The 25,465-nt window shown below is 40.8% G+C and overlaps 2 protein-coding genes, 2 long non-coding RNA genes and 1 pseudogene across 5 annotated transcripts; 2 read left to right on the top strand and 3 right to left on the bottom strand.

Moving 5' to 3' along the window:
• Positions 1-285: 285 nt before the first annotated feature.
• On the bottom strand, positions 286-2,262 carry LOC127939396 (zona pellucida sperm-binding protein 3-like; annotated as a pseudogene).
• Positions 2,263-2,805: 543 nt separating this feature from the next.
• LOC128026025 (zona pellucida sperm-binding protein 3-like) lies at positions 2,806-4,232 on the bottom strand. The gene is made up of 8 exons (XM_052612731.1): positions 4,082-4,232; positions 3,896-4,017; positions 3,723-3,826; positions 3,477-3,654; positions 3,294-3,411; positions 3,142-3,227; positions 2,981-3,069; positions 2,806-2,913 (listed from the first exon to the last, which is right to left on the bottom strand). The coding sequence occupies exons 1-8, from the start codon at positions 4,082-4,084 to the stop codon at positions 2,846-2,848; spliced, it is 768 nt and encodes a 255-aa protein (XP_052468691.1). The 5' UTR covers positions 4,085-4,232; the 3' UTR covers positions 2,806-2,845.
• Positions 4,115-8,763, top strand: LOC128026066 (uncharacterized). Its single transcript, XR_008186324.1, has 2 exons — positions 4,115-4,276; positions 8,680-8,763. It is a non-coding gene; the product is annotated as an uncharacterized LOC128026066 (long non-coding RNA).
• On the bottom strand, positions 7,208-9,086 carry LOC128025906 (zona pellucida sperm-binding protein 3-like). Its single transcript, XM_052612512.1, has 8 exons — positions 8,486-9,086; positions 8,297-8,418; positions 8,125-8,228; positions 7,879-8,056; positions 7,696-7,813; positions 7,544-7,629; positions 7,383-7,471; positions 7,208-7,315 (listed from the first exon to the last, which is right to left on the bottom strand). Exons 1-8 carry the CDS (start codon positions 9,053-9,055, stop codon positions 7,248-7,250), a joined length of 1,335 nt encoding a protein of 444 aa, XP_052468472.1. The 5' UTR covers positions 9,056-9,086; the 3' UTR covers positions 7,208-7,247.
• Positions 9,087-11,555: 2,469 nt separating this feature from the next.
• LOC128026119 (uncharacterized) lies at positions 11,556-24,834 on the top strand. 2 transcript variants are annotated; one of them, XR_008186354.1, is made up of 2 exons: positions 11,556-11,968; positions 24,589-24,834. It is a non-coding gene; the product is annotated as an uncharacterized LOC128026119 (long non-coding RNA). The 2 variants fall into 2 exon arrangements; XR_008186353.1 differs by lacking the exon at positions 24,589-24,834 and adding an exon at positions 18,306-18,551.
• The last annotated feature ends 631 nt before the right edge of the window (positions 24,835-25,465 follow it).

Here is a 25,465-nt window from a genome sequence, read left to right on the forward strand (position 1 = left end):
CTAACCAAGTCACCAGCAAATTAAGTGTCTTTAGAGGTGAGCAGAGTGTAAGCTAAAGCCTTCTCTTCTGCACGACCTATTCTACCAATTAGATTTGTATGTGTGTCAATGTCTCGTGCTTCATCATAGTTCACAACTGTACGGATAGATGAGATATCCAACCCTCGAGCTGAGAAGTGCAAGACAAATTTGAATTAATACATAAAAGGTGACAAATGGAAATAGTTCATTTATTCTGAACAGATAAAACTAGACAGATAAAGTAAGAACAACTAAACGGCAACATCAGTAGCTACTAATATGGGCAGATTCTTCTTCAAAGTCAGCGATGAGTTTGTTCCTCTCGCTCTGATCCATGTCTCCATGCAGCAGCCCTAGGATATAACCTTCCTGATTGAGATTTGTAGCCAGTTCCTCACAGTTAGTCTTTTTAATGACAAAAGATGAGCACAGAGCCAGCTGATGTGAACTCAACACAACACAAATGGGGTCAACCAAAAATATCTTGTGCCAGCTTTTCAATTTTCTTCCGAAATGTTGCACTGAATAACAAAGCTGTGAGAGATCAGAGGTCATGAAGAGCTAGTAAGTACAATTAATGCATTGGATTGGGTTAAGGCAAGAATGTATAAGAGCTTTAAAGTAGCAAATTAATATAATATGAGAGGTAATTACTCTGTCGATCAGTACTCGTTGGAAATATAACACCCCTTTCCATAATCGTGAGCTTCATCTTTCATCTTAATTTACTAAATTATGTCCTTAGTTTTACCATCAGTTCAAGCATGAAATGGGAACACAGTCGCGTGACAGAGACAGTGATGAATCTCGAATGTGTTTGCAGTACACAAGACATGGACAGTTAAGACAGCTGACTCCACTGTGTGACCGTCTCTCTCTCTCTCTCTCTCTCTCTCTCTCTCTCTCACACACACACACACACACACACACACACACACACACGACATGAAAAAATTAGGGACTGGCATAGCAACATAGGTGTCCACAAACACAGAGAAAGGAACATGAATGTATGACCTTACGGAGGCTTCAAATTTGATGATGTCATTCAAGAAGTATTGATTAGAAGGCCTCTCAAATCTTCAATCATCTCCTGAGAAATTATATAAGTTAAGGTTCACACAAATATGGCACTAGTGAAAGTTGCATTCTACCAACCAGTCATTAGGACACCTAACAATCTGGAATTTAGTCCTTACCTTGTAGAGTGACACACAATACTAACTACTCACCCACTGCTCCTGATAATAGGACCACCATATGAAGCCTCAGTGTAGATGATGGAAAATGTATAGACAAGCTCATTTTTAGTCACCTATAAGGGTTAGGTGTTGCTCAGAGAAACCTACAAACATCCAGAAAACAAGAACAACATAGCATCACTGTTGGTGAGCTGTCACATCCATGCAGTTTAGACTCAAAGATGAACACTTGAGTAGAAGGCTCTTCTCCAGTTGCAGTACGTACAGCCTCCCAGTCTAAAAGCAGAGGGCATTAGCAGACATGTGGTCCCAAAGATGTCTTCCATCACCTCCAGATATTGAAGCCTCTCCAAACTGAGCTGCTTCACTGTTGGCAGGGACAGGATGGCACAACTCAAAGGGAGTGTGTTGCTGCTATGGTTCTTCTGGAAGGCTTGGAAAGCACCATGTCACTTTTGACACTGGATCCAGCAGAAGTTATTTTGACTGAACACCAAAAATATGTTGAGAAGGCTTTCCAAAGTCTCTCCTGGCTTGTCTCTGGATAGGAAACCTTTGTGGTGCTAATACAGTACTGTTATTAGCATCCTGGTTCGATGCTGTTGAAGGTTAAGCATTACATTGTTTTGCATTGATCTATCTTGCCATTGTGCTTCAGATGAACCAGTAAACACCAATAACTTTCCAAATACTGCTTGCCTAAACACTATAGCCATTTTTTTTTAAATCACAATGTTTTTTGTCTCTCAGCTGAATGAACTCATTAGGTGATTAGTGGAGTACTCAATCTGTGAGTGTCTTATAAAAAGAAATATACCACTGGGGAGGCTCCAGGAACAGTTTGAAAATATTTTAAACTCAAGCAGCCCATTGTTTTCATCTGTTAATTCTTAATCACATTTAAAATTGTTAAACCAAACACCTTATTGGAGGTTTTATTTGCTTTGTAAAAAAAAAAAAAAAGCTCAATACGACCAAGCACGTTTGCATTTCCACTAGGGTTTAGGAACGCTTTAGAGATGGAATCGTTCCACGTCATCTCATCAAGCGCTCACTGAATCTGCTCCTCTATCAAGGAGCGGGAACACCTGTACTTCCACATCCAGTCACAGCACACTTTGGGTTTCATAATGTGGGCCTTTTGATACAGGAACCATTTGATTGGTTCATGCCAGACTGGGCAAGTGTGAGGTCCTGTTCTTATAAACCTCCAAAACAAGATCAATACTATGTAAGGGAGCATAATAGGGGAAGTCATGGCCTGGTGTTTACAGAGATTTTCACTCCTAACCCCAGGGAGGTGGGTTTGAATCTCAGGCCGGCAATACCATGACTTAGGTGCCCTTGAGCAAGGCACCAAACCCCCAAATGCTCCCCAGGCGCCGGGTTTGTTCGCCTTTGAAATGTACAAATGGTCAAGTCACTTTCACCCCCCACTTAATAGAACCCCTTTATAAGACCCTCAAGATGGTAAACTTGACAGTAGTCACAAGCAGTTTGGCTCGTATGGGAGTGCCAGCAAAGCCACATAACAGGATTCAAATTGTAGATTTGAGGGAGAAAAGCGCAAGACAAATGCACAACCCATTAAGATCCCTTTAATAAAGTCACAGCACTTCCAGTTATTTTTGGCCATAGCCAGATTCCTTAACACTGATGGGCCCAACAGAGTATTTATCCCACCGCAGATCTGAGGAACAAACAAGCAGTTAGAAGAAGCGGTGCATAAAAATAAGGTCAACCTAAACTAATCCGACCTTTATGGGGCTGGTCACTTCCTCTTCTGGTACTACATGTGGAGTCACAGCAGCCACACACCTGGTCAGAACCATCTGTAGACACCCAACTGACAAGACACCCTTAAGTTAAAAGCATTTCCTCAGTCACCTGTACACTTTGAGTTGGTGGGGGATCATACCCATTAGCAGAGAAGGAACAAGCTTTCTGTTCAGGATTTGGAGTCGTTGTTGCTACAGCCACCTTCACCATGCATGTGATGTAAACCTGTAGAGACTATCATTTGTAGATCATGATAGCACATCATATAAGAGCATTGCACAAGTCACATACCAGTCCACTGTCTGGTTGCTGGAACCTGAAAGCCTCTAGCTGAAGCTGCAACTTGTCACCTTGAGTTCGGGGCATGAAGTGAGATCTGGAGCCTGTGAGCTTGGCATCAACCAGGCACCTGGGAAAGGAACCAAGTTAATCTTCAATACACCTAGTGTGGGACACATGAGGTGCACCACTTACCCATTGTTCTCAATAAATGAGTATCTGGGGACAGATGTGACATCAGGGACTATTGTAGCCACACAGCTGTCCACAAACACACGGATGGGAACATGGCTGTATGAAAGCACAGATGCTTCAAGATTTATGATATCACCCAGGAAGTATTGGTTAGAAGGCCTCTCGAATCTCCAGTCATCTACAGAGACAACTTTTAGAACAGGTTCACAAGCACTGGATAGTTACAAGAGCATTTCGTACACCAACCGGTCATGAGCTTGAGGGAGAAGACGAAGACCTCCTCTGCAGCTTCAAGAGAGGTATATGGGACCCAATTGGGCACTAAGGAATCGCTGCTCACATTATCCTTTCTGCAAGGGAGTCAGACTATCACTTTACTCTGCCTTCAGTCCATCAGCAACCTTGAACCCTGACCTCACCTCGAATAGTGACACTCGATTCCAACCACTGCACTAATGCTCCGAACAATAGGAACACCAGATGAAGCCTCTTGTGGGGTGTGGAGAAGTTTGAAGGTGTAGACAAGCTCATCGTTAGTCACCTGAAGATAGAGTCCTGTTGGTCAAAACACTCCAAGCCACTGAAATGGAACATTGAAACCTCACCATCACTACACTGCCACATCCATGCAATCCAGACTCAAAAGACAAGCACTTGAGCAGAAGGGTCTTCTCCAGTTGCAGTACAGCCTCCCAGTGTAAGAGCAGAGGAGCTCACTAGCTTCCCAATCCCGAAGAAGTCTTTCTTGACTTCCACATATACGGAACCCTCTCTACACTGAGCCGCTATGCTGTTGGGAGGTACAAAGTGACTAGGATCAAAAGGGATGACTGGCTGCTGTGGTTCTTCTGGCAGGTTTGGAAACTGCCATGTCAGTTTTGTCACAGGACCAAACATCTGTTCTTTTGACTGAACACCGAAAACATCTTGAGAAGGCCTCCTAAAGTCACTCTTGGCTGGTGTTTGGACAGGAAGTCTTTGTCAGGATTGTGGGTAATGAAGTACTTAGCCAAGACATCGCGAATAAAAGGCATTTATATCAAAACAACGTTAGTGCCCCATGATCCTTTTGCGTTTATATGAGCATATACTATCGTTTAGTACAGCCGTAGCTGGTTTTAAGTCTACCATGTATGGTTATGTTTTTATGGCTTATACCCCAGATGTCAATGCAGAAATTGCATTGAATTTTTACTTCCGGCACCAGCTGTGGGGGCAGGACTGTGACGCTCTATAGGCTATGCCTACTGAATTGTCTTTATCATCTTAGTCTGTTATTAGGCCACATTAAGCATTCACGTTGTATTCATAGCCATCTGCGGGCCTTGTTGTACATTAAATAATAACTATATATCGAATTTGGTCTTTTAATTGAACTTAACGTATCCGAATACATTATGCCATTTTAAGAGTTTGTTTTTTTCTACAGGAGGAAAACACTTAACGAAAAACTTTGTGTATTGTATTAGTCCTACTAATTTAGTTTTAATCGTTTAATCACCACCACAGCGTCTTTTCTCCATTGGAAACAAGCACGATTTGTGTTGATTGCAAGTGACATCACATGTAGCGGAGAGTGCAAGTAGCGATTGCAAGTGACAATGGAATTTAGTTTCTTTTTTCTTGTCTTCACCACCTGGCTACTGTTGTAAAATGTTGAGAGATTCAAACAAAAAGTTATCAATAAATAGAAAAAAAAAATAATAATAAAGTCTGCAAGTGACGTCGCTAGCGGAAGCACAAGTGTCTGAGAGTGCAAGTCTGAGAGTGCAAGTGCAAGTCTGCAGCCAGACCCTTCTCAACAAGCCTGAATTTAGTCCTTACCTTGTAGAGTGACACACAATACTAACTACTCCCCCACTGCTCCTGATAATAGGACCACCATATGAAGCTTCAGTGTAGATGATGGAAAATGTATATACAAGCTCATTTTCAGTCACCTATAGGGGTTAGGTGTTGCTCAGAGAAACCTACAAACACCCAGAAAACAAGAACAACATAGCATCACTGTTGGTGTGCTGTCACATCCATGCAGTTTAGACTCAAAGATGAACACTTGAGTATAAGGATCTTCTCCAGTTGCAGTACGTACAGCCTCGCAATCTAAAAGCAGAGGGCGTTAGCGGTCATGTGGTCCCAAAGATGTCTTCCATCACCTCCAGATATTGAAGCCTCTCCAAACTGAGCTGCTTCACTGTTGGCAGGGACAGGATGGCACAACTCAAAAGGAGTGTGCTGCTGCTATGGTTCTTCTGGAAGGCTTGGAAAGCACCATGTCACTTTTGCCACTGGATCCAGCAGCAGTTCTTTTGACTGAACACCAAAAATATGTTGAGAAGGCTTTCCAAAGTCACTACTGGCTTGTCTCTGGATAGGAAACTTTTGTGGTGCTAATACAGTAAGTTATTGTTTTGCATTGATATATCTTGCCATTGTGCTTCAGAGGAACCAGTAAACACCAATAACTTTTCAAATACTACTTACCTAAACCCTAGAGCCATTTTTTTTAAATCACCAATATAAAGTTTTATTTTATTTTTTTTGGGAGTCTCTCAGCTGAATGAACTCATTAGGTGATTAGTGGAGTACTCAACTCGATCTGTGATTGTCTCATAAAAAGAAATATACCACTGGGGAGGCTCCCAGAACGGTTTAAAAAAAATGTTTATACTCAAGCAGCCCATTGTTTCCTTCTGTTAATTATTCACATTTAAAAATGTTAAACCAAACATTTTATTGGAGGTTGTATTTGCTTTGTTCACGAGTTCACACTTACATACAATTGGGAGGGTAAGATTTAATGCGTATTTGGCGTGCTGTCCGGAGGGAGGGCTCCGAGCTCGGAGTTCGGCCCGAACCCAGAGTACTCCCCCCTACCCTATGTAAGTGGTTTAGGATTAGAAGTGTGGAGAAGGGGTGGTGGGGGGATGCTGCGAGACTGTCAAATGAATTGAGGTGAGACTGCTGTATATATACACCTCTTACCATTGATTGCTGAGTGCTCTCCACCTGTGTTAATTATCTGCTCGTGCTTCTCCCGAACTTTGTTAATAAAACATCATTTAAAAAAAAAAAAAAAAAAGCTCTGTACAACTAAGCATGGTTTGCATTTCCACTAGAGTTTAGTATCGATTTAGAGATGGAATCGTCAGTTCATGTCACCTCATCAAGCGCTCACTGAATCTGCTCCTCTATCAAGGAGTGGGAACATCTGTACTTCCACATCCAGTCACAGCACACTTTGGGTTTCATAATGTGGGCATTTTGATACAGGATCCATTTATTTGGTTCGTGCTAGACTGGGCAAGTGTGAGAACCTGTTCTTGTAAACCTCCAAAACAAAATCAACACTACATAGAGCGTAATAGGGGAAGTCATGGCCTAGTGTTTAGAGATTTTGACTCCTAACCCCAGGGAGGTGGGTTTGAATCTCAGGCCAGCAATACCATGACTTAGGTGCCCTTGAGCAAGGCACCGAACCCCCCAATGCTCCCCAGGCGCCGGGTGTGTTCGCCTTTGAAATGTACAAATTGTGAGTATGGGTCACCATACTTGGAAGGTCAAGTCACTTTCACCTCCCACTTAATAAGACCCCTTTATAAGACACTCAAGATGGTAAACTTGACAGTGGTCACAAGCAGTTTGGATCGCATGTGAGTGCCAGCAAAGCCACATAACAGGATTCAAATTGTAGATTTGAGGGAGAAAAGAAAGCGCAAGACAAATGCACAACCCATTAAGATCACTTTAATAAAGTCACAGCACTTCCAGTTATTTTTGGCCATAGCCAGATTCCTTAACACTGATGGGCCCAACAGAGGATTTATCCCACCGCAGATCTGAGGAACAAACAAGCAGTTAGAAAAAGCGGTGCATAAAAATAAGGTCAACCTAAACTAATCCGACCTTTATGGGGCTGGTCACTTCCTCTTCTGGTACTACATGTGGAGTCACAGCAGCCACACACCTGGTCAGAACCATCTGCAGACACCCAACTGACAAGACACCCTTAAGTTAAAAGCATTTCCTCAGTCACCTGTACACTTTGAGTTGGTGGGGGATCATACCCATTAGCAGAGAAGGAACAAGCTTTCTGTTCAGGATTTGGAGTCGTTGTTGCTACAGCCACCTTCACCATGCATGTGATGTAAACCTGCAGAGACCATCATTTGTAGATCATGATAGCACATCATATAAAAGCATTGCACAAGTCACATACCAGTCCACTGTCTGGTTGCTGGAACCTGAAAGCCTCTAGCTGAAGCTGCAACTTGTCACCTTGAGTTCGGGGCATGAAGTGAGATCTGGAGCCTGTGAGCTTGGCATCAACCAGGCACCTGGGAAAGGAACCAAGTTAATCTTCAATACACCTAATGTGGGACACATGCGGTGCACCACTTACCCATTGTTCTCAATAAATGAGTATCTGGGGACAGATGTGACATCAGGGACTATTGTAGCCACACAGCTGTCCACAAACACACGGATGGGAACATGGCTGTATGAAAGCACAGATGCTTCAAGATTTATGATATCACCCAGGAAGTATTGGTTAGAAGGCCTCTCGAATCTCCAGTCATCTACAGAGACAACTTTTAGAACAGGTTCACAAGCACTGGATAGTTACAAGAGCATTTGGTACACCAACCGGTCATGAGCTTGAGGGAGAAGACGAAGACCTCCTCTGCAGCTTCAAGAGAGGAATATGGGACCCAATTGGGCACTAAGGAATCGCTGCTCACATTATGCTTTCTGCAAGAGAGTCAACTATCACTTTACTCTGCCTTCAGTCCATCAGCAACCTTGAACCCTGACCTCACCTTGAATAGTGACACTCGATTCCAACCACTGCACTAATGCTCCGAACAATAGGAACACCAGATGAAGCCTCTTGTGGGGTGTGGAGAAGTTTGAAGGTGTAGACAAGCTCATCGTTAGTCACCTGAAGATAGAGGAGTCCTGTTGGTCAAAACACTCCAAGCCACTGAAATGGAACATTGAAACCTCACCATCACTACACTGCCACATCCATGCAATCCAGACTCAAAGACAAGCACTTGAGCAGAAGGGTCTTCTCCAGTTGCAGTACAGCCTCCCAGTGTAAGAGCAGAGGAGCTCACTAGCTTCCCAATCCCGAAGAAGTCTCTCTTGACTTCCACATATATGGAACCCTCTCTACACTGAGCCGCTATGCTGTTGGGAGGTACAAAGTGACGCGGATCAAAAGGGATGACTGGCTGCTGTGGTTCTTCTGGCAGGCTTGGAAACTGCCATGTCAGTTTTGTCACTGGACCAAGCATCTGTTCTTTTGACTGAACACCGAAAACATCTTGAGAAGGCCTCCTAAAGTCACTCTTGGCTGGTGTTTGGACAGGAAATCTTTGTGGGGCTGATGCAGGTTTACTGGGGCCATATTTCTTGGGAATTGGAGGCATCCTAGAGTCGGTCTTCTGAACTTTTGCCCTAGGCATAAAGTCGCTTGGGCTCCAATAATTTCTCTCGCTGGGACTCCACTGTGCTTCAGAAAATCCCAGCACAAAAAGGAACACCAATCCAAATCCAACTTGCCCAAACCCCATTGTTGTTAAGTTTGCAGTTCAGTAATGTATTAGTGCTCCACCATCCAAATTTATACAGCTGAAAATCAGGATGGCTCCACCTCTCTCGTGACAAGTATCATTTTCCTCTATACCAGCTAATTTACTCAATCAATTTGTCACAGGTGAAAACCATTTATTTCTCTTTACTCAAAATAAACTATGCCCCATTTAAGGACATGTTGTATTGGAAGCTATACCAAATGATTGTTTACTTCAAATATAAAAATGACATAAATTCTCTAAAACACAACCAATATCTAAGCCTTTTTGTGTCCTCTTCTTATTAATTCAGAAACATGATCACAGACAGAACTGTAGAAGTATTTTCAAAATAATAAAGATCATTTTGTTTCTACACAGTCAGGCTTAGATTGTGACACAATTGCCTCACATCAGCACATCAATCTTCACAAGAGATGGAAAGGGAGCGAGGGAATGCAAGATCATAGTATAGTACATAGAGTTTATTGTAGATTCACTAAAATGTTTCTCCTCCTTCCCATTGTTTTATGACTTGGTTGATCAGTGTGTGTGGATTTACGGTAGACTTCCTTCCTTCAGCTTGAACTACTGCATTCTGAAAAAAAAAAACTGTTAATGGACATTAAGAACAACACACATTAAAACACACTGGAAAATGTCTGGATAAGTCTTAAACTAAATATATCGTTGACAAATAGTTTGTGAAGCACCGCACACACACAGAAAAAAGTTGGCAACTATTAACAAAGAGGTTTGGATTTTTTTTTGCTGTTATTTTTTTCTGTTACACAGCTAAGATTTCTCATTCGATTCATTTCTTCAGAAAGAAACAACTAGCGTGCCACTGAACAGTCACATTTACTTTAACACAACACTTAGGCTCATGGTGCATTCTTTTCATCTTGCCAATTCGTCCCCTTGGAATTATAAGGTTCTATCTGCATTCCAAGTAGTTTTGAGATATTGAGCTTCAACGTTTTTGCATTCCACCGTGTAGATAGAACCTTATTGTTTTTTAAATAAAAATCCCATAATGTATACAACATAAAAAAAATCTATCACATAAAGTAAATAAGTTGTCACAGAATAACAATATGGGAATAATTCAATTTTCACAAAAATGTCAGATAGAACCTTATAATTCCAAGGGGACGAATTCTCAATTCAAACTTGCAGAAACAGCCTGTAATGGATGCATTTATTTCTGGTAAATGACAAGGGTGATGGAGTGGAAGTCTCATAGGCACCATTAAAACAGCTTCAACTTACATACAGACATAAAGACAAGCAGACAGGTAAAGACACTGCTAGGGAGACTGGGTCAGCTTTGTATTCTGATCAAAGAACAGTTGACGGCTGCTTTCCTGTACACTTTAATTTTCCCATCTGGATTTCTTACGTTTGGGGGGATCAGGAACTGCAAAGCTGTCTTTATGTGTCGCTGAACTCTCGCCGCCATCTCTTTCTGACCGTCGCTCTCTGTCCTTATGGCTCCCTTCAACGTTTCGGCTTTGACTGTGACGATCTCTGTCACTTTGATGGTCCCTCTCTGCGTAGCGATCACGGTCTCCACCACTTTGCTTGCCACTGTGACGATAATGACTATCTCCACGATGACCCTTGTCGTCAGCATTCCTATCGCTACAAGATCCCTCTTTTGCAGAAGAGCTAGAGTAAGAGTCTGAAACTGAGCTCAGGGAGCTTGAGAACTTAAACTTCTCGCACTGGTCCACCCAGAGGAGCTGCTGGACTTTGTGGTGAGTTTTGGAGGAACACCAGATGCTGCCACAAAGTGGTTTTTATACTGAGCCTGAGGGAAAGCAAGAGCAGTCAAACTAAATCCAGAAATTGGTACATGCAACTACAGTATATATCTTTACTGAGTAATTTAAAGGGGTGGTTGAGTATGATTTCACTTTTTTAACATAAGTTAGAACAGAGATTAAAGATCCAAGGCCTGGTCTCTCTCTGTAACCCAGGCCTCCACCTCCAATATTTGGCTTCTTCCCTTTCCCTCCCTTAAAGCGGGACTTCCTGAACCAGGGATTCTAGAGAAAAAAAATAACAACAGTAATGTAAATTTGATGAGCAAGTCTGTGAAAAGTGTTGTATCAAACGTTGTATCACAAGTTGCATCACTGTGTGGTATGGCGCCTGCAACGCATCATCTGCTGAGAAATTATATTAGTTAAGGTTCACACAAATATGGCACTAGTGAAAGTTGCATTCTACCAACCAGTCATTAGGACACCTAACAATCCGAAATTTAGTCCTTACCTTGTAGAGTGACACACAATACTAACTACTCCCCCACTGCTTCTGATAATAGGACCACCATATGAAGCCTCAGTGTAGATGATGGAAAATGTATAGACAAGCTCATTTTCAGTCACCTATAAGGGTTAGGTGTTGCTCAGAGAAACCTACTGTAAGGACGAAAGAACCTGAGAGACTTTGATCTCCTGAGAAACAGACAATACAAACATACAAAGGCATCTTCAAGACACCCCACAGAGTGGAGGAGCAGGAGACCTCCTCCCCTTCTGGCCATTTGTTTCATTTCAAATCCCTTCACCCATTCTTCCTTCTACTCAGTCTGCTCAAAATGATTACATGAAAATGTCAATGCAAGTGAACTAACACTCATGTCTGGTATCATTGGAAATGTCTCAGTGCAACTGGTACAATGGTCTCAATCTTACAAAAGTAGATTAGAAGATGATACAGATCTGAAGAGTCAAGAGATATCTTGATTACTGTGATGGGAGTGTCCTTTCCTAGGGCCCTCCATGTAAATTACCCCCTGTTCCCATTGAGTTGTAAAACCACCCAGGCTTGGGACCTGAGTTAATGCAAATTCCAATTGTTAGTTTCTGTCTTCATCTCGGGGGATGTTTGTCTTGGTCTAAGGTATTTAAAGGATTGCAGCAAAAGGATCAGGGCGATTTCTGTAGCCAGAAAGCCAGTAGTGTGTTGTGTGTCTCTTCACTTCTTACTATGTATTTTCTAAGGTCAGGTATGCATATTTTACTTTTAGATTCATCTTTGAGAATTTGATGTTTTGTATTGATATGATTTGATGTGTTTCAATTGGATATGTAATTGGCAAAATACATATCTACCTGACTGTAAATAAATTGTTACATTTTGATTCTATTCTGTCTTACTCTGTAATTATTGACTAGTAGATTACGTTGTATCCTTGTTAGCAACATGAGCACCCGAATGAATGAGTTAATATAAAAATAGAGTTAACTAGAATAATCAAATGTCAGAAGAATATTAATTAAAAAGGCATACAACCAATTTGCATTTCAACCTAAATTCGAGGTCATAAGAAAATGGAGTCAGATTAAATAATAAAATGGAGTCAGATTTGAGCTTAACCTAAAATGAATAACTCTATGCGCTGAAAGACAGAACACGCAGGAAACCTTCATCCAGCACCGGATACCTTCCTTGGGCCGAGTGTCTGGACCTTACAAAGTGGTGACCCCGACGTGATCTCCCTAATTATGCGAGTGACGTCTTTCCAGTGCTAATTTCAAATTGATTCTCTCTGAAGATATAAGGTTTGAGCTTCTTCCCTGTCTACAACTGCTGTGGTAAGTTCATTCATTTTTCTTATTAGAAGTGTTGAGGGAAAGCTTTTTGCATTTCACATACAGACACATTTTTAGAACGGGTCGACATACCCATTGTTAGACCGGAGACCGTAGAAATCCGGTGGGGGGAAAATTAACCGGGAAACATGGCTTTTCAGGGACAATACAGTGACAGTGCAGATCAGGAGATCATGGAAATTCAGGCATTACAAATAAAAGACACACTTCTTAGTTTAAACGATAAAGGATTCAATCTTAAATGGAAAAACAATGAAATTGTAGCTTGGTTTTTGGCCGAGGGCAAAAAATTGGCATCTAAATCGAAATATAAGAATATCCCAACTGCTATCGTCTACCTGCTTCGTAAAAATGACCTCGAGACAATAGCTGAAAACAAACGAACAATAACAAGCATCAAAGAAATTGAAAAAGGGCGCTCTGAAGAATTGCAAAAACTAAGAGCACAGGTCGAGGCATTTACATTCGAAAGACAAGGTTGGGCAAGACAGAGTGAGATGATGTCAAGAAAACTCGAAGGGCTTCAAAAGAAACTCCAAACCGGCAATAATTATATATCAGCTCTTGAAGACTGCTGTAATAATGCAGGCTTCCCAGTGGCTGCAGTTAAGCAAGCGGCACTGGATGAAACCTTTGATTATGATAGAAACAGCGATAGTGACGATGATGATGTTGCCGCATTAGATTTTTAGAGAAACCGAGATCCCGTTCAGAGACACGGAGAACAAAATCAGCGAAGTCCGATTAAAACCAGAGCAAAATCCAGCGAAAAACCATCCAAATCAGTTAAAATTGCTGTACTCAAAACCATAACAAATACAAACGATGAAATAACCACGATTAGCCGCCCATTAACATGCGAAGAGTGTACAACACACAAACAGATTGTGGGAATGATGCCCAGAAGAGGGCCATTCCAACCCTATTGGGAAACACTGATGCTACAAGCCACAGTGTATAAATTGGAAACTAGGGATGTATGGCAAATCGCACTCTTAACCATTCCTGAAGAACTCCGATCTAAATTAACTCCTCAAATGAAATCTGGAGACATAATCAAGCGAAACAATAACGAAACTGACGAAAGTATCTTTGAACGATTAAAACAGGCATTGCTAGATATAAGGGGTCAAACAAGCGCAGATTGGAGCAGGATACTACAAATTAAGCAGGAAAGCAATGAACCATTTGAAACATTCGCCGAACGTCTGTGGACGACATACAAAGAATATTCCGGTCTAGAAAATGCAAGCCGTGATCACGAACCATTGTTACAACTCATAAAGAACAATGCTGGCACTCCAGTCCAAAATGCTTTGTTAAACGGAGCAGATTCAGCCGAAAACACATTCAGATTCGATTGTAGATTGGGGTTCAAGGATAGAAAACAGATGGAAATCAAAGCCCCAAACCATTGCATCTGCACAGTGGATGACAGAAGGGAATTATTCTAAAAGCAATGGGGCTGAAAAGCATGTCCACTTCTTGGAGGAGGTGACTTGCTGTGATGAATCTAGAACTTTTAGTTCAGAGGAAGCCTGTGCCACTGCTCAAGATAGTGTGCCGATTTCAGTTCTTAAGGAGATGCAGCACCATAATAGCGCAGAGTCGTGGACCAGTGCGCAAGGTGTAAAAAAAGCATTAGAGATTCATAAAAATCCTCAAACTTCAGGAGAACACAGCAAACAAACCTGTGGCAAAGATAGCAGGTTTTGTTCTTCCTGTCAGAAAATAGGCCATACAGAGGAAAAATGCTGGTCACTGGGAAGGGGTAGACCTCCACCTTATTTTCAGAAACGTAGGATATCACTTTCTAAAGGAAAAGATCAGGGGTTGACATGTAACAAGTCTACCTCTGGTAACACTCTTAGTGAGTTGACTGCATTGTTAATGTAAGGCCTTCAGCTACTGACTTCACTTACTAGTGGGTTAGCAGTTTAATAGCAATGAGTTTAATATGGAAACATCCAAATTTCAATAATCCTGCTTGCATTTTCAAATTTATAATTGTGCTGAACATTGTGAGCATAGAAAACACATTATAGTTGTTTGTGCTACTAAATGTACACATAGCTTAGTTTAGCTTATTATTTAAAAAACACATGACTGCTTTACTGTAAGTGTGTAAACACTTAGGTTTAAGGTTGTAGATGCTACATGCATTCTAGACCATGTGTCTTGTGTAAAATTGGAATAACTTTAATACTGGAATTGCATCGCAATTTCAAGTTGCATGTGTGTCTGTGTTGAATTTGTTTGTCTCCTGAGTGGTACACTCTGCTATTTTCTGTATAGCTGCAGTTAAACCATGTAGAGGAGCATAGAATAGCCATGTGGCCACAGTGTGATTTCATAAATGTCTCAATGAAAATGCTCACATGTGAGAACTTAAACCATGTGGCAGATTGATTTGCTTCACAGTGCCAAAAGGGAGGAAGTGTGATTTCATTTCAATAGTGTGGCACAAGCGATAGCAAACCAATTCATTGTTCACTGAGGAGCACCAACTAAAAATTTGATCTGATCAGAGAGAATGGCTAACATTATTTGGAAATGGAAACTCTGAATTTGCAACTAATCTTGCAATAATAAAAACATTTTATGGAAGTATTTTGAGCCAGATCTCACCTCACACTCGCTCTTAGAGGCTATTACCTGTTACAGCAACAGGACCAAATTTACATAACAATTGTAAAACTTCCTTTCCTTTGTTTGGAGCATGACAGCATTTACACAAAGCCACAGTCGTATACAGCCACAAAACACCATTTGATCTTTTAATCTTTTAAATTGACTTTAAAAATAATGAGAGGGGGGTGTAAAATACAAGAAGTTTTTATGTGCCACAGAGATCTGCATGTGTGAACAACACCATAAAACAACAATTGTAAAACAGACAACACCGAAACAGGTGAACACATTTCTGCCCACAGATCTGACTGTAATGAGAGCAACAGCAACTAAAGCCATGGACATTGGTCCATTGGAATGCATGATGACATGGGTGATAAAAACACCAATTAATCTAGAAAATGTCCCCAGTAGAACTGGGATCTCTAATGCTCATGACACAGCAGACTGTGAGGGCTCTACTGCAAGAGCAGCATCAGGTGTTACACACTCAGACTGCACTGAAACAGGAGCAGTAATTCAGATCTGACCAACCGAACTCCGTTTCATGTGACATCTGGATTAAAACTGCAGTACATTAGGATGAATGTAGTTAAAATAATTCCACATGCCTGGACATGAAACTGATGAAAAGTTCAAAATTAACTGTGGTTATCTTTGTATCTGTTTCTGTCACAGGTTGACCACTGCAATTCTTTGGAGGACAGATACCAGGAGGGTGTCTTGTCCCCTCTGCACCAAGCCGGGACAACAGAATTGTTACATAACCTGAAATGCGGGAGATGAATGTGAAGACACTTGAAGGAGCCATTCACACCTCACAGGAGAATATCACCACACACATATCTCCATGGCCTCCCGGATTAGAACCGGAACTAAATTTTTGCAACACAGATTGCTATAGATAAGACTCCATTCATCTCCCAGACATGACCATAGAACACACATTTCACCCATTGCATCACCTCATCTAGACTATCCAGTCTGTACACTACAATCAGTAGACAATGATGGCTTAGATCACAAACGTGGTACTCCACTAAAGATCTATTGTCCATCATCACACTGACAGAACCACATAGCCTCACACACACAGGACAATAGAATTAATTACATTCCCAAAAAATATAAAATATCTACTATCTGCAACTGTCTAAAAAACTAATGGAACAACACTGTAACACATTTGTACGACAAGTCACAGATCGATGGTGCAAATTTTTTAACACCGAGGCAGACAAGCCTTTACAATTTAAAATTTTGAATCTTTCAGATTGTTATTGGGGTGGTTGACAAGCCAGAGGGCCCCTGGTTTCCCAACACATCACTAATGACAATAAACATTATTAAAATGATCAAATATGAAGTGCCTGCACTTCATCTCTATCAATCAATTATAAAATTAAACATTTTACCTAACCATCAACTGTGACTTAGCCTTTATATCTTTACATCAGATACCCATTCTCACACACACACACACACACACACACACACACACACACACACACACACACACACAAACACACACACACACACACACAAACACACACACACACACACACACACACACACACACACACACACACACACACACACACACACTGTTACAAGGAATTTAGGATTTACATTGTAGAAAAATGTTTTAATCATGTTCTAAGTCACTTCTTAAAAACCTTAGATCATCTAAAGTGGCTTGCAATAGAAGATTCCTGAATTAACAGTGTGATTATTGTATATACCTTCATAATTGTGATTGAATGTTCTTATTGTCATTATATGACTTGTTTATTGATTGCATACCTCTAAATTTATGCTCAAGTTACTGACCTCTTGCTGCATTTCCTTTGAGTCATTCATACCAAAATTTATGTTTACATGGGACCACTTTTAACATCAGATGTACCACTTGCACTGCTGACATGAATTCATCAGGTTTCTTTTTTGTTTTATTGCTCTTATGTTAATTTATGACCTTTTTATCTTACTCCATGGGTGATGACATTAAGCTGATCCGAATTCAGTCATTGAATGGCCACTAAGATGCTTTTCAGGTGTCCCACACAAATCGGTGTGTAAGCAAGGAGAACACCTTCACCTACTGAAGTCTGCTTAAAAAACTGCACCGCTGGAGGTGAGAGGATTCACGAAGATGGGTCAGACTATCGTCCTAGAGAAGGTGCCATAAGGAACAGAGGTTTCTCCACAAAGGAATGACACGTTAACTGAACAAGTCGTAAAGGCTCAGATTGACCCACTGAACTGTGCTCACATGCTGAGCTCAACCACAGGTAGAAACCCTGGAGATATTCATCCACCTGCCAAACCCAAGCGACACACACATGCTGAGACTGAGTGTTCTGCAGATGAATACAGCCCTCAGAAGGTTTCTAAAGCTGCTTACATCACAAAGACAATTTTGAGATAACATCTCGAAGATAAACAATCATCTAACGGTGACCCCATTGGATTCATCTGAATGTGACCCATTGGGGGTCAAACGGAGGAACTGTAAGGACGAAAGAACCTGAGAGACTTTGATCTCCTGAGAAACAGACAATACAAACATACACGGGCATCTTCAAGACACCCCACAGAGTGGAGGAGCAGGAGACCTCCTCCCCTTCTGGCCATTTGTTTCATTTCAAATCCCTTCACCCATTCTTCCTTCTACTCAGTCTGCTCAAAATGATTACATGAAAATGTCAATGCAAGTGAACTAACACTCATGTCTGGTATCATTGGAAATGTCTCAGTGCAACTGGTACAATGGTCTCAATCTAACAAAAGTAGATTAGAAGATGATACAGATCTGAAGAGTCAAGAGATATCTTGATTACTGTGATGGGAGTGTCCTTTCCTAGGGCCCTCCATGTAAATTACCCCCTGTTCCCATTGAGTTGTAAAACCACCCAGGCTTGGGACCTGAGTTAATGCAAATTCCAATTGTTAGTTTCTGTCTTTATCTCGGGGGATGTTTGTCTTGGTCTGAGGTATTTAAAGGATTGCAGCAAAAGGATCAGGGCGATTTCTGTAGCCAGAAAGCCCGTAGTGTGTTGTGTGTCTCTTCACTTCTTACTATGTATTTTCTAAGGTCAGGTATGCATATTTTACTTTTAGATTCATCTTTGAGAATTTGATGTTTTGTATTGATATGCTTTGATGTGTTTCAATTGGATATGTAATTGGCAAAATACATATCTACCTGACTGTAAATAAATTGTTACATTTTGATTCTATTCTGTCTTACTCTGTAATTATTGACTAGTAGATTACGTTGTATCCTTGTTAGCAACATGAGCACCCGAATGAATGAGTTAATATAAAAATAGAGTTAACTAGAATAATCAAATGTCAGAAGAATATTAATTAAAAAGGCATACAACCAATTTGCATTTCAACCTAAATTCGAGGTCATAAGAAAATGGAGTCAGATTAAATAATAAGTCAGATTTGAGCTTAACCTAAAATGAATAACTCTATGCGCTGAAAGACAGAACACGCAGGAAACCTTCATCCAGCACCGGATACCTTCCTTGGGCCGAGTGTCTGGACCTTACAAAGTGGTGACCCCGACGTGATCTCCCTAATTATGCGAGTGACGTCTTTCCAGTGCTAATTTCAAATTGATTCTCTCTGAAGATATAAGGTTTGAGCTTCTTCCCTGTCTACAACTGCTGTGGTAAGTTCATTCATTTTTCTTATTAGAAGTGTTGAGGGAAAGCTTTTTGCATTTCACATACAGACACATTTTTAGAACGGGTCGACATACCCATTGTTAGACCGGAGACCGTAGAAATCCGGTGGGGGGAGAATTAACCGGGAAACATGGCTTTTCAGGGACAATACAGTGACAGTGCAGATCAGGAGATCATGGAAATTCAGGCATTACAAATAAAAGACACACTTCTTAGTTTAAACGATAAAGGATTCAATCTTAAATGGAAAAACAACGAAATTGTAGCTTGGTTTTTGGCCGAGGGCAAAAAATTGGCATCTAAATCGAAATATAAGAATATCCCAACTGCTATCGTCTACCTGCTTCGTAAAAATGACCTCGAGACAATAGCTGAAAACAAACGAACAATAACAAGCATCAAAGAAATTGAAAAAGGGCGCTCTGAAGAATTGCAAAAACTAAGAGCACAGGTCGAGGCATTTACATTCGAAAGACAAGGTTGGGCAAGACAGAGTGAGATGATGTCAAGAAAACTCGAAGGGCTTCAAAAGAAACTCCAAACCGGCAATAATTATATATCAGCTCTTGAAGACTGCTGTAATAATGCAGGCTTCCCAGTGGCTGCAGTTAAGCAAGCGGCACTGGATGAAACCTTTGATTATGATAGAAACAGCGATAGTGACGATGATGATGTTGCCGCATTAGATTTTTAGAGAAACCGAGATCCCGTTCAGAGACACGGAGAACAAAATCAGCGAAGTCCGATTAAAACCATAACAAATACAAACGATGAAATAACCACGATTAGCCGCCCATTAACATGCGAAGAGTGTACAACACACAAACAGATTGTGGGAATGATGCCCAGAAGAGGGCCATTCCAACCCTATTGGGAAACACTGATGCTACAAGCCACAGTGTATAAATTGGAAACTAGGGATGTATGGCAAATCGCACTCTTAACCATTCCTGAAGAACTCCGATCTAAATTAACTCCTCAAATGAAATCTGGAGACATAATCAAGCGAAACAATAACGAAACTGACGAAAGTATCTTTGAACGATTAAAACAGGCATTGCTAGATATAAGGGGTCAAACAAGCGCAGATTGGAGCAGGATACTACAAATTAAGCAGGAAAGCAATGAACCATTTGAAACATTCGCCGAACGTCTGTGGACGACATACAAAGAATATTCCGGTCTAGAAAATGCAAGCCGTGATCACGAACCATTGTTACAACTCATAAAGAACAATGCTGGCACTCCAGTCCAAAATGCTTTGTTAAACGGAGCAGATTCAGCCGAAAACACATTCAGATTCGATTGTAGATTGGGGTTCAAGGATAGAAAACAGATGGAAATCAAAGCCCCAAACCATTGCATCTGCACAGTGGATGACAGAAGGGAATTATTCTAAAAGCAATGGGGCTGAAAAGCATGTCCACTTCTTGGAGGAGGTGACTTGCTGTGATGAATCTAGAACTTTTAGTTCAGAGGAAGCCTGTGCCACTGCTCAAGATAGTGTGCCGATTTCAGTTCTTAAGGAGATGCAGCACCATAATAGCGCAGAGTCGTGGACCAGTGCGCAAGGTGTAAAAAAAGCATTAGAGATTCATAAAAATCCTCAAACTTCAGGAGAACACAGCAAACAAACCTGTGGCAAAGATAGCAGGTTTTGTTCTTCCTGTCAGAAAATAGGCCATACAGAGGAAAAATGCTGGTCACTGGGAAGGGGTAGACCTCCACCTTATTTTCAGAAACGTAGGATATCACTTTCTAAAGGAAAAGATCAGGGGTTGACATGTAACAAGTCTACCTCTGGTAACACTCTTAGTGAGTTGACTGCATTGTTAATGCAAGGCCTTCAGCTACTGACTTCACTTACTAGTGGGTTAGCAGTTTAATAGCAATGAGTTTAATATGGAAACATCCAAATTTCAATAATCCTGCTTGCATTTTCAAATTTATAATTGTGCTGAACATTGTGAGCATAGAAAACACATTATAGTTGTTTGTGCTACTAAATGTACACATAGCTTAGTTTAGCTTATTATTTAAAAAACACATGACTGCTTTACTGTAAGTGTGTAAACACTTAGGTTTAAGGTTGTAGATGCTACATGCATTCTAGACCATGTGTCTTGTGTAAAATTGGAATAACTTTAATACTGGAATTGCATCGCAATTTCAAGTTGCATGTGTGTCTGTGTTGAATTTGTTTGTCTCCTGAGTGGTACACTCTGCTATTTTCTGTATAGCTGCAGTTAAACCATGTAGAGGAGCATAGAATAGCCATGTGGCCACAGTGTGATTTCATAAATGTCTCAATGAAAATGCTCACATGTGAGAACTTAAACCATGTGGCAGATTGATTTGCTTCACAGTGCCAAAAGGGAGGAAGTGTGATTTCATTTCAATAGTGTGGCACAAGCGATAGCAAACCAATTCATTGTTCACTGAGGAGCACCAACTAAAAATTTGATCTGATCAGAGAGAATGGCTAACATTATTTGGAAATGGAAACTCTGAATTTGCAACTAATCTTGCAATAATAAAAACATTTTATGGAAGTATTTTGAGCCAGATCTCACCTCACACTCGCTCTTAGAGGCTATTACCTGTTACAGCAACAGGACCAAATTTACATAACAATTGTAAAACTTCCTTTCCTTTGTTTGGAGCATGACAGCATTTACACAAAGCCACAGTCGTATACAGCCACAAAACACCATTTGATCTTTTAATCTTTTAAATTGACTTTAAAAATAATGAGAGGGGGGTGTAAAATACAAGAAGTTTTTATGTGCCACAGAGTTCTGCATGTGTGAACAACACCATAAAACAACAATTGTAAAACAGACAACACCGAAACAGGTGAACACATTTCTGCCCACAGATCTGACTGTAATGAGAGCAACAGCAACTAAAGCCATGGACATTGGTCCATTGGAATGCATGATGACATGGGTGATAAAAACACCAATTAATCTAGAAAATGTCCCCAGTAGAACTGGGATCTCTAATGCTCATGACACAGCAGACTGTGAGGGCTCTACTGCAAGAGCAGCATCAGGTGTTACACACTCAGACTGCACTGAAACAGGAGCAGTAATTCAGATCTGACCAACCGAACTCCGTTTCATGTGACATCTGGATTAAAACTGCAGTACATTAGGATGAATGTAGTTAAAATAATTCCACATGCCTGGACATGAAACTGATGAAAAGTTCAAAATTAACTGTGGTTATCTTTGTATCTGTTTCTGTCACAGGTTGACCACTGCAATTCTTTGGAGGACAGATACCAGGAGGGTGTCTTTTCCCCTCTGCACCAAGCCGGGACAACAGAATTGTTACATAACCTGAAATGCGGGAGATGAATGTGAAGACACTTGAAGGAGCCATTCACACCTCACAGGAGAATATCACCACACACATATCTCCATGGCCTCCCGGATTAGAACCGGAACTAAATTTTTGCAACACAGATTGCTATAGATAAGACTCCATTCATCTCCCAGACATGACCATAGAACACACATTTCACCCATTGCATCACCTCATCTAGACTATCCAGTCTGTACACTACAATCAGTAGACAATGATGGCTTAGATCACAAACGTGGTACTCCACTAAAGATCTATTGTCCATCATCACACTGACAGAACCACATAGCCTCACACACACAGGACAATAGAATTAATTACATTCCCAAAAGATATAAAATATCTACTATCTGCAACTGTCTAAAAAACTAATGGAACAACACTGTAACACATTTGTACGACAAGTCACAGATCGATGGTGCAAATTTTTTAACACCGAGGCAGACAAGCCTTTACAATTTAAAATTTTGAATCTTTCAGATTGTTATTGGGGTGGTTGACAAGCCAGAGGGCCCCTGGTTTCCCAACACATCACTAATGACAATAAACATTATTAAAATGATCAAATATGAAGTGCCTGCACTTCATCTCTATCAATCAATTATAAAATTAAACATTTTACCTAACCATCAACTGTGACTTAGCCTTTATATCTTTACATCAGATACCCATTCTCACACACACACACACACACACACACACACACACACACACACACACACACACACACACACACACACACACACACACACACACACACACACACACACACACAAACACACACACACACACACACAAACACACACACACACACACACACCTGTTACAAGGAATTTAGGATTTACATTGTAGAAAAATGTTTTAATCATGTTCTAAGTCACTTCTTAAAAACCTTAGATCATCTAAAGTGGCTTGCAATAGAAGATTCCTGAATTAACAGTGTGATTATTGTATATACCTTCATAATTGTGATTGAATGTTCTTATTGTCATTATATGACTTGTTTATTGATTGCATACCTCTAAATTTATGCTCAAGTTACTGACCTCTTGCTGCATTTCCTTTGAGTCATTCATACCAAAATTTATGTTTACATGGGACCACTTTTAACATCAGATGTACCACTTGCACTGCTGACATGAATTCATCAGGTTTCTTTTTTGTTTTATTGCTCTTATGTTAATTTATGACCTTTTTATCTTACTCCATGGGTGATGACATTAAGCTGATCCGAATTCAGTCATTGAATGGCCACTAAGATGCTTTTCAGGTGTCCCACACAAATCGGTGTGTAAGCAAGGAGAACACCTTCACCTACTGAAGTCTGCTTAAAAAACTGCACCGCTGGAGGTGAGAGGATTCACGAAGATGGGTCAGACTATCGTCCTAGAGAAGGTGCCATAAGGAACAGAGGTTTCTCCACAAAGGAATGACACGTTAACTGAACAAGTCGTAAAGGCTCAGATTGACCCACTGAACTGTGCTCACATGCTGAGCTCAACCACAGGTAGAAACCCTGGAGATATTCATCCACCTGCCAAACCCAAGCGACACACACATGCTGAGACTGAGTGTTCTGCAGATGAATACAGCCCTCAGAAGGTTTCTAAAGCTGCTTACATCACAAAGACAATTTTGAGATAACATCTCGAAGATAAACAATCATCTAACGGTGACCCCATTGGATTCATCTGAATGTGACCCATTGGGGGTCAAACGGAGGAACTGTAAGGACGAAAGAACCTGAGAGACTTTGATCTCCTGAGAAACAGACAATACAAACATACACGGGCATCTTCAAGACACCCCACAGAGTGGAGGAGCAGGAGACCTCCTCCCCTTCTGGCCATTTGTTTCATTTCAAATCCCTTCACCCATTCTTCCTTCTACTCAGTCTGCTCAAAATGATTACATGAAAATGTCAATGCAAGTGAACTAACACTCATGTCTGGTATCATTGGAAATGTCTCAGTGCAACTGGTACAATGGTCTCAATCTAACAAAAGTAGATTAGAAGATGATACAGATCTGAAGAGTCAAGAGATATCTTGATTACTGTGATGGGAGTGTCCTTTCCTAGGGCCCTCCATGTAAATTACCCCCTGTTCCCATTGAGTTGTAAAACCACCCAGGCTTGGGACCTGAGTTAATGCAAATTCCAATTGTTAGTTTCTGTCTTTATCTCGGGGGATGTTTGTCTTGGTCTGAGGTATTTAAAGGATTGCAGCAAAAGGATCAGGGCGATTTCTGTAGCCAGAAAGCCCGTAGTGTGTTGTGTGTCTCTTCACTTCTTACTATGTATTTTCTAAGGTCAGGTATGCATATTTTACTTTTAGATTCATCTTTGAGAATTTGATGTTTTGTATTGATATGCTTTGATGTGTTTCAATTGGATATGTAATTGGCAAAATACATATCTACCTGACTGTAAATAAATTGTTACATTTTGATTCTATTCTGTCTTACTCTGTAATTATTGACTAGTAGATTACGTTGTATCCTTGTTAGCAACATGAGCACCCGAATGAATGAGTTAATATAAAAATAGAGTTAACTAGAATAATCAAATGTCAGAAGAATATTAATTAAAAAGGCATACAACCAATTTGCATTTCAACCTAAATTCGAGGTCATAAGAAAATGGAGTCAGATTAAATAATAAGTCAGATTTGAGCTTAACCTAAAATGAATAACTCTATGCGCTGAAAGACAGAACACGCAGGAAACCTTCATCCAGCACCGGATACCTTCCTTGGGCCGAGTGTCTGGACCTTACACCTACAAACACCCAGAAAACAAGAACAACATAGCATCACTGTTGGTGTGCTGTCACATCCATGCAGTTTAGACTCAAAGATGAGCACTTGAGTAGAAGGATCTTCTCCAGTTGCAGTACGTACAGCCTCCAAGTCTAAAAGCAGAGGGCGTTAGCGGTCACGTGGTCCCAAAGATGTCTTCCATCACCTCCAGATATTGAAGCCTCTCCAAACTGAGCTGCTTCACTGTTGGCAGGGACAGGATGGCACAACTCAAAGGGAGTGTGCTGCTGCTATGGTTCTTCTGGAAGGCTTGGAAAGTACCATGTA

Source organism: Carassius gibelio, chromosome A2 (genome assembly GCF_023724105.1).
Source record: "Carassius gibelio isolate Cgi1373 ecotype wild population from Czech Republic chromosome A2, carGib1.2-hapl.c, whole genome shotgun sequence".
NCBI classification, from domain to species: domain Eukaryota; kingdom Metazoa; phylum Chordata; class Actinopteri; order Cypriniformes; family Cyprinidae; genus Carassius; species Carassius gibelio.

What these genes read in the sequence shown, in the direction of transcription:
- LOC128026025 (XM_052612731.1), bottom strand. An exon ending in CTCCCTCAAGCTCATGACCG is followed by an intron (nt 3,655 to 3,722) that starts GTTGGTGTACGA and finishes TTGTCTCTGTAG; the next exon opens with ATGACTGGAGATTCGAGAGG. An exon ending in AGCAACCAGACAGTGGACTG is followed by an intron (nt 3,228 to 3,293) that starts GTATGTGACTTG and finishes TAGTCTCTACAG; the next exon opens with GTTTACATCACATGCATGGT.
- LOC128025906 (XM_052612512.1), bottom strand. Translation starts at nt 9,055, where the DNA reads ATGGGGTTTGGGCAAGTTGGATTTGGATTGGTGTTCCTTTTTGTGCTG. An exon ending in CTCCCTCAAGCTCATGACCG is followed by an intron (nt 8,057 to 8,124) that starts GTTGGTGTACCA and finishes TTGTCTCTGTAG; the next exon opens with ATGACTGGAGATTCGAGAGG. An exon ending in TCATTTATTGAGAACAATGG is followed by an intron (nt 7,814 to 7,878) that starts GTAAGTGGTGCA and finishes TTCCTTTCCCAG; the next exon opens with GTGCCTGGTTGATGCCAAGC.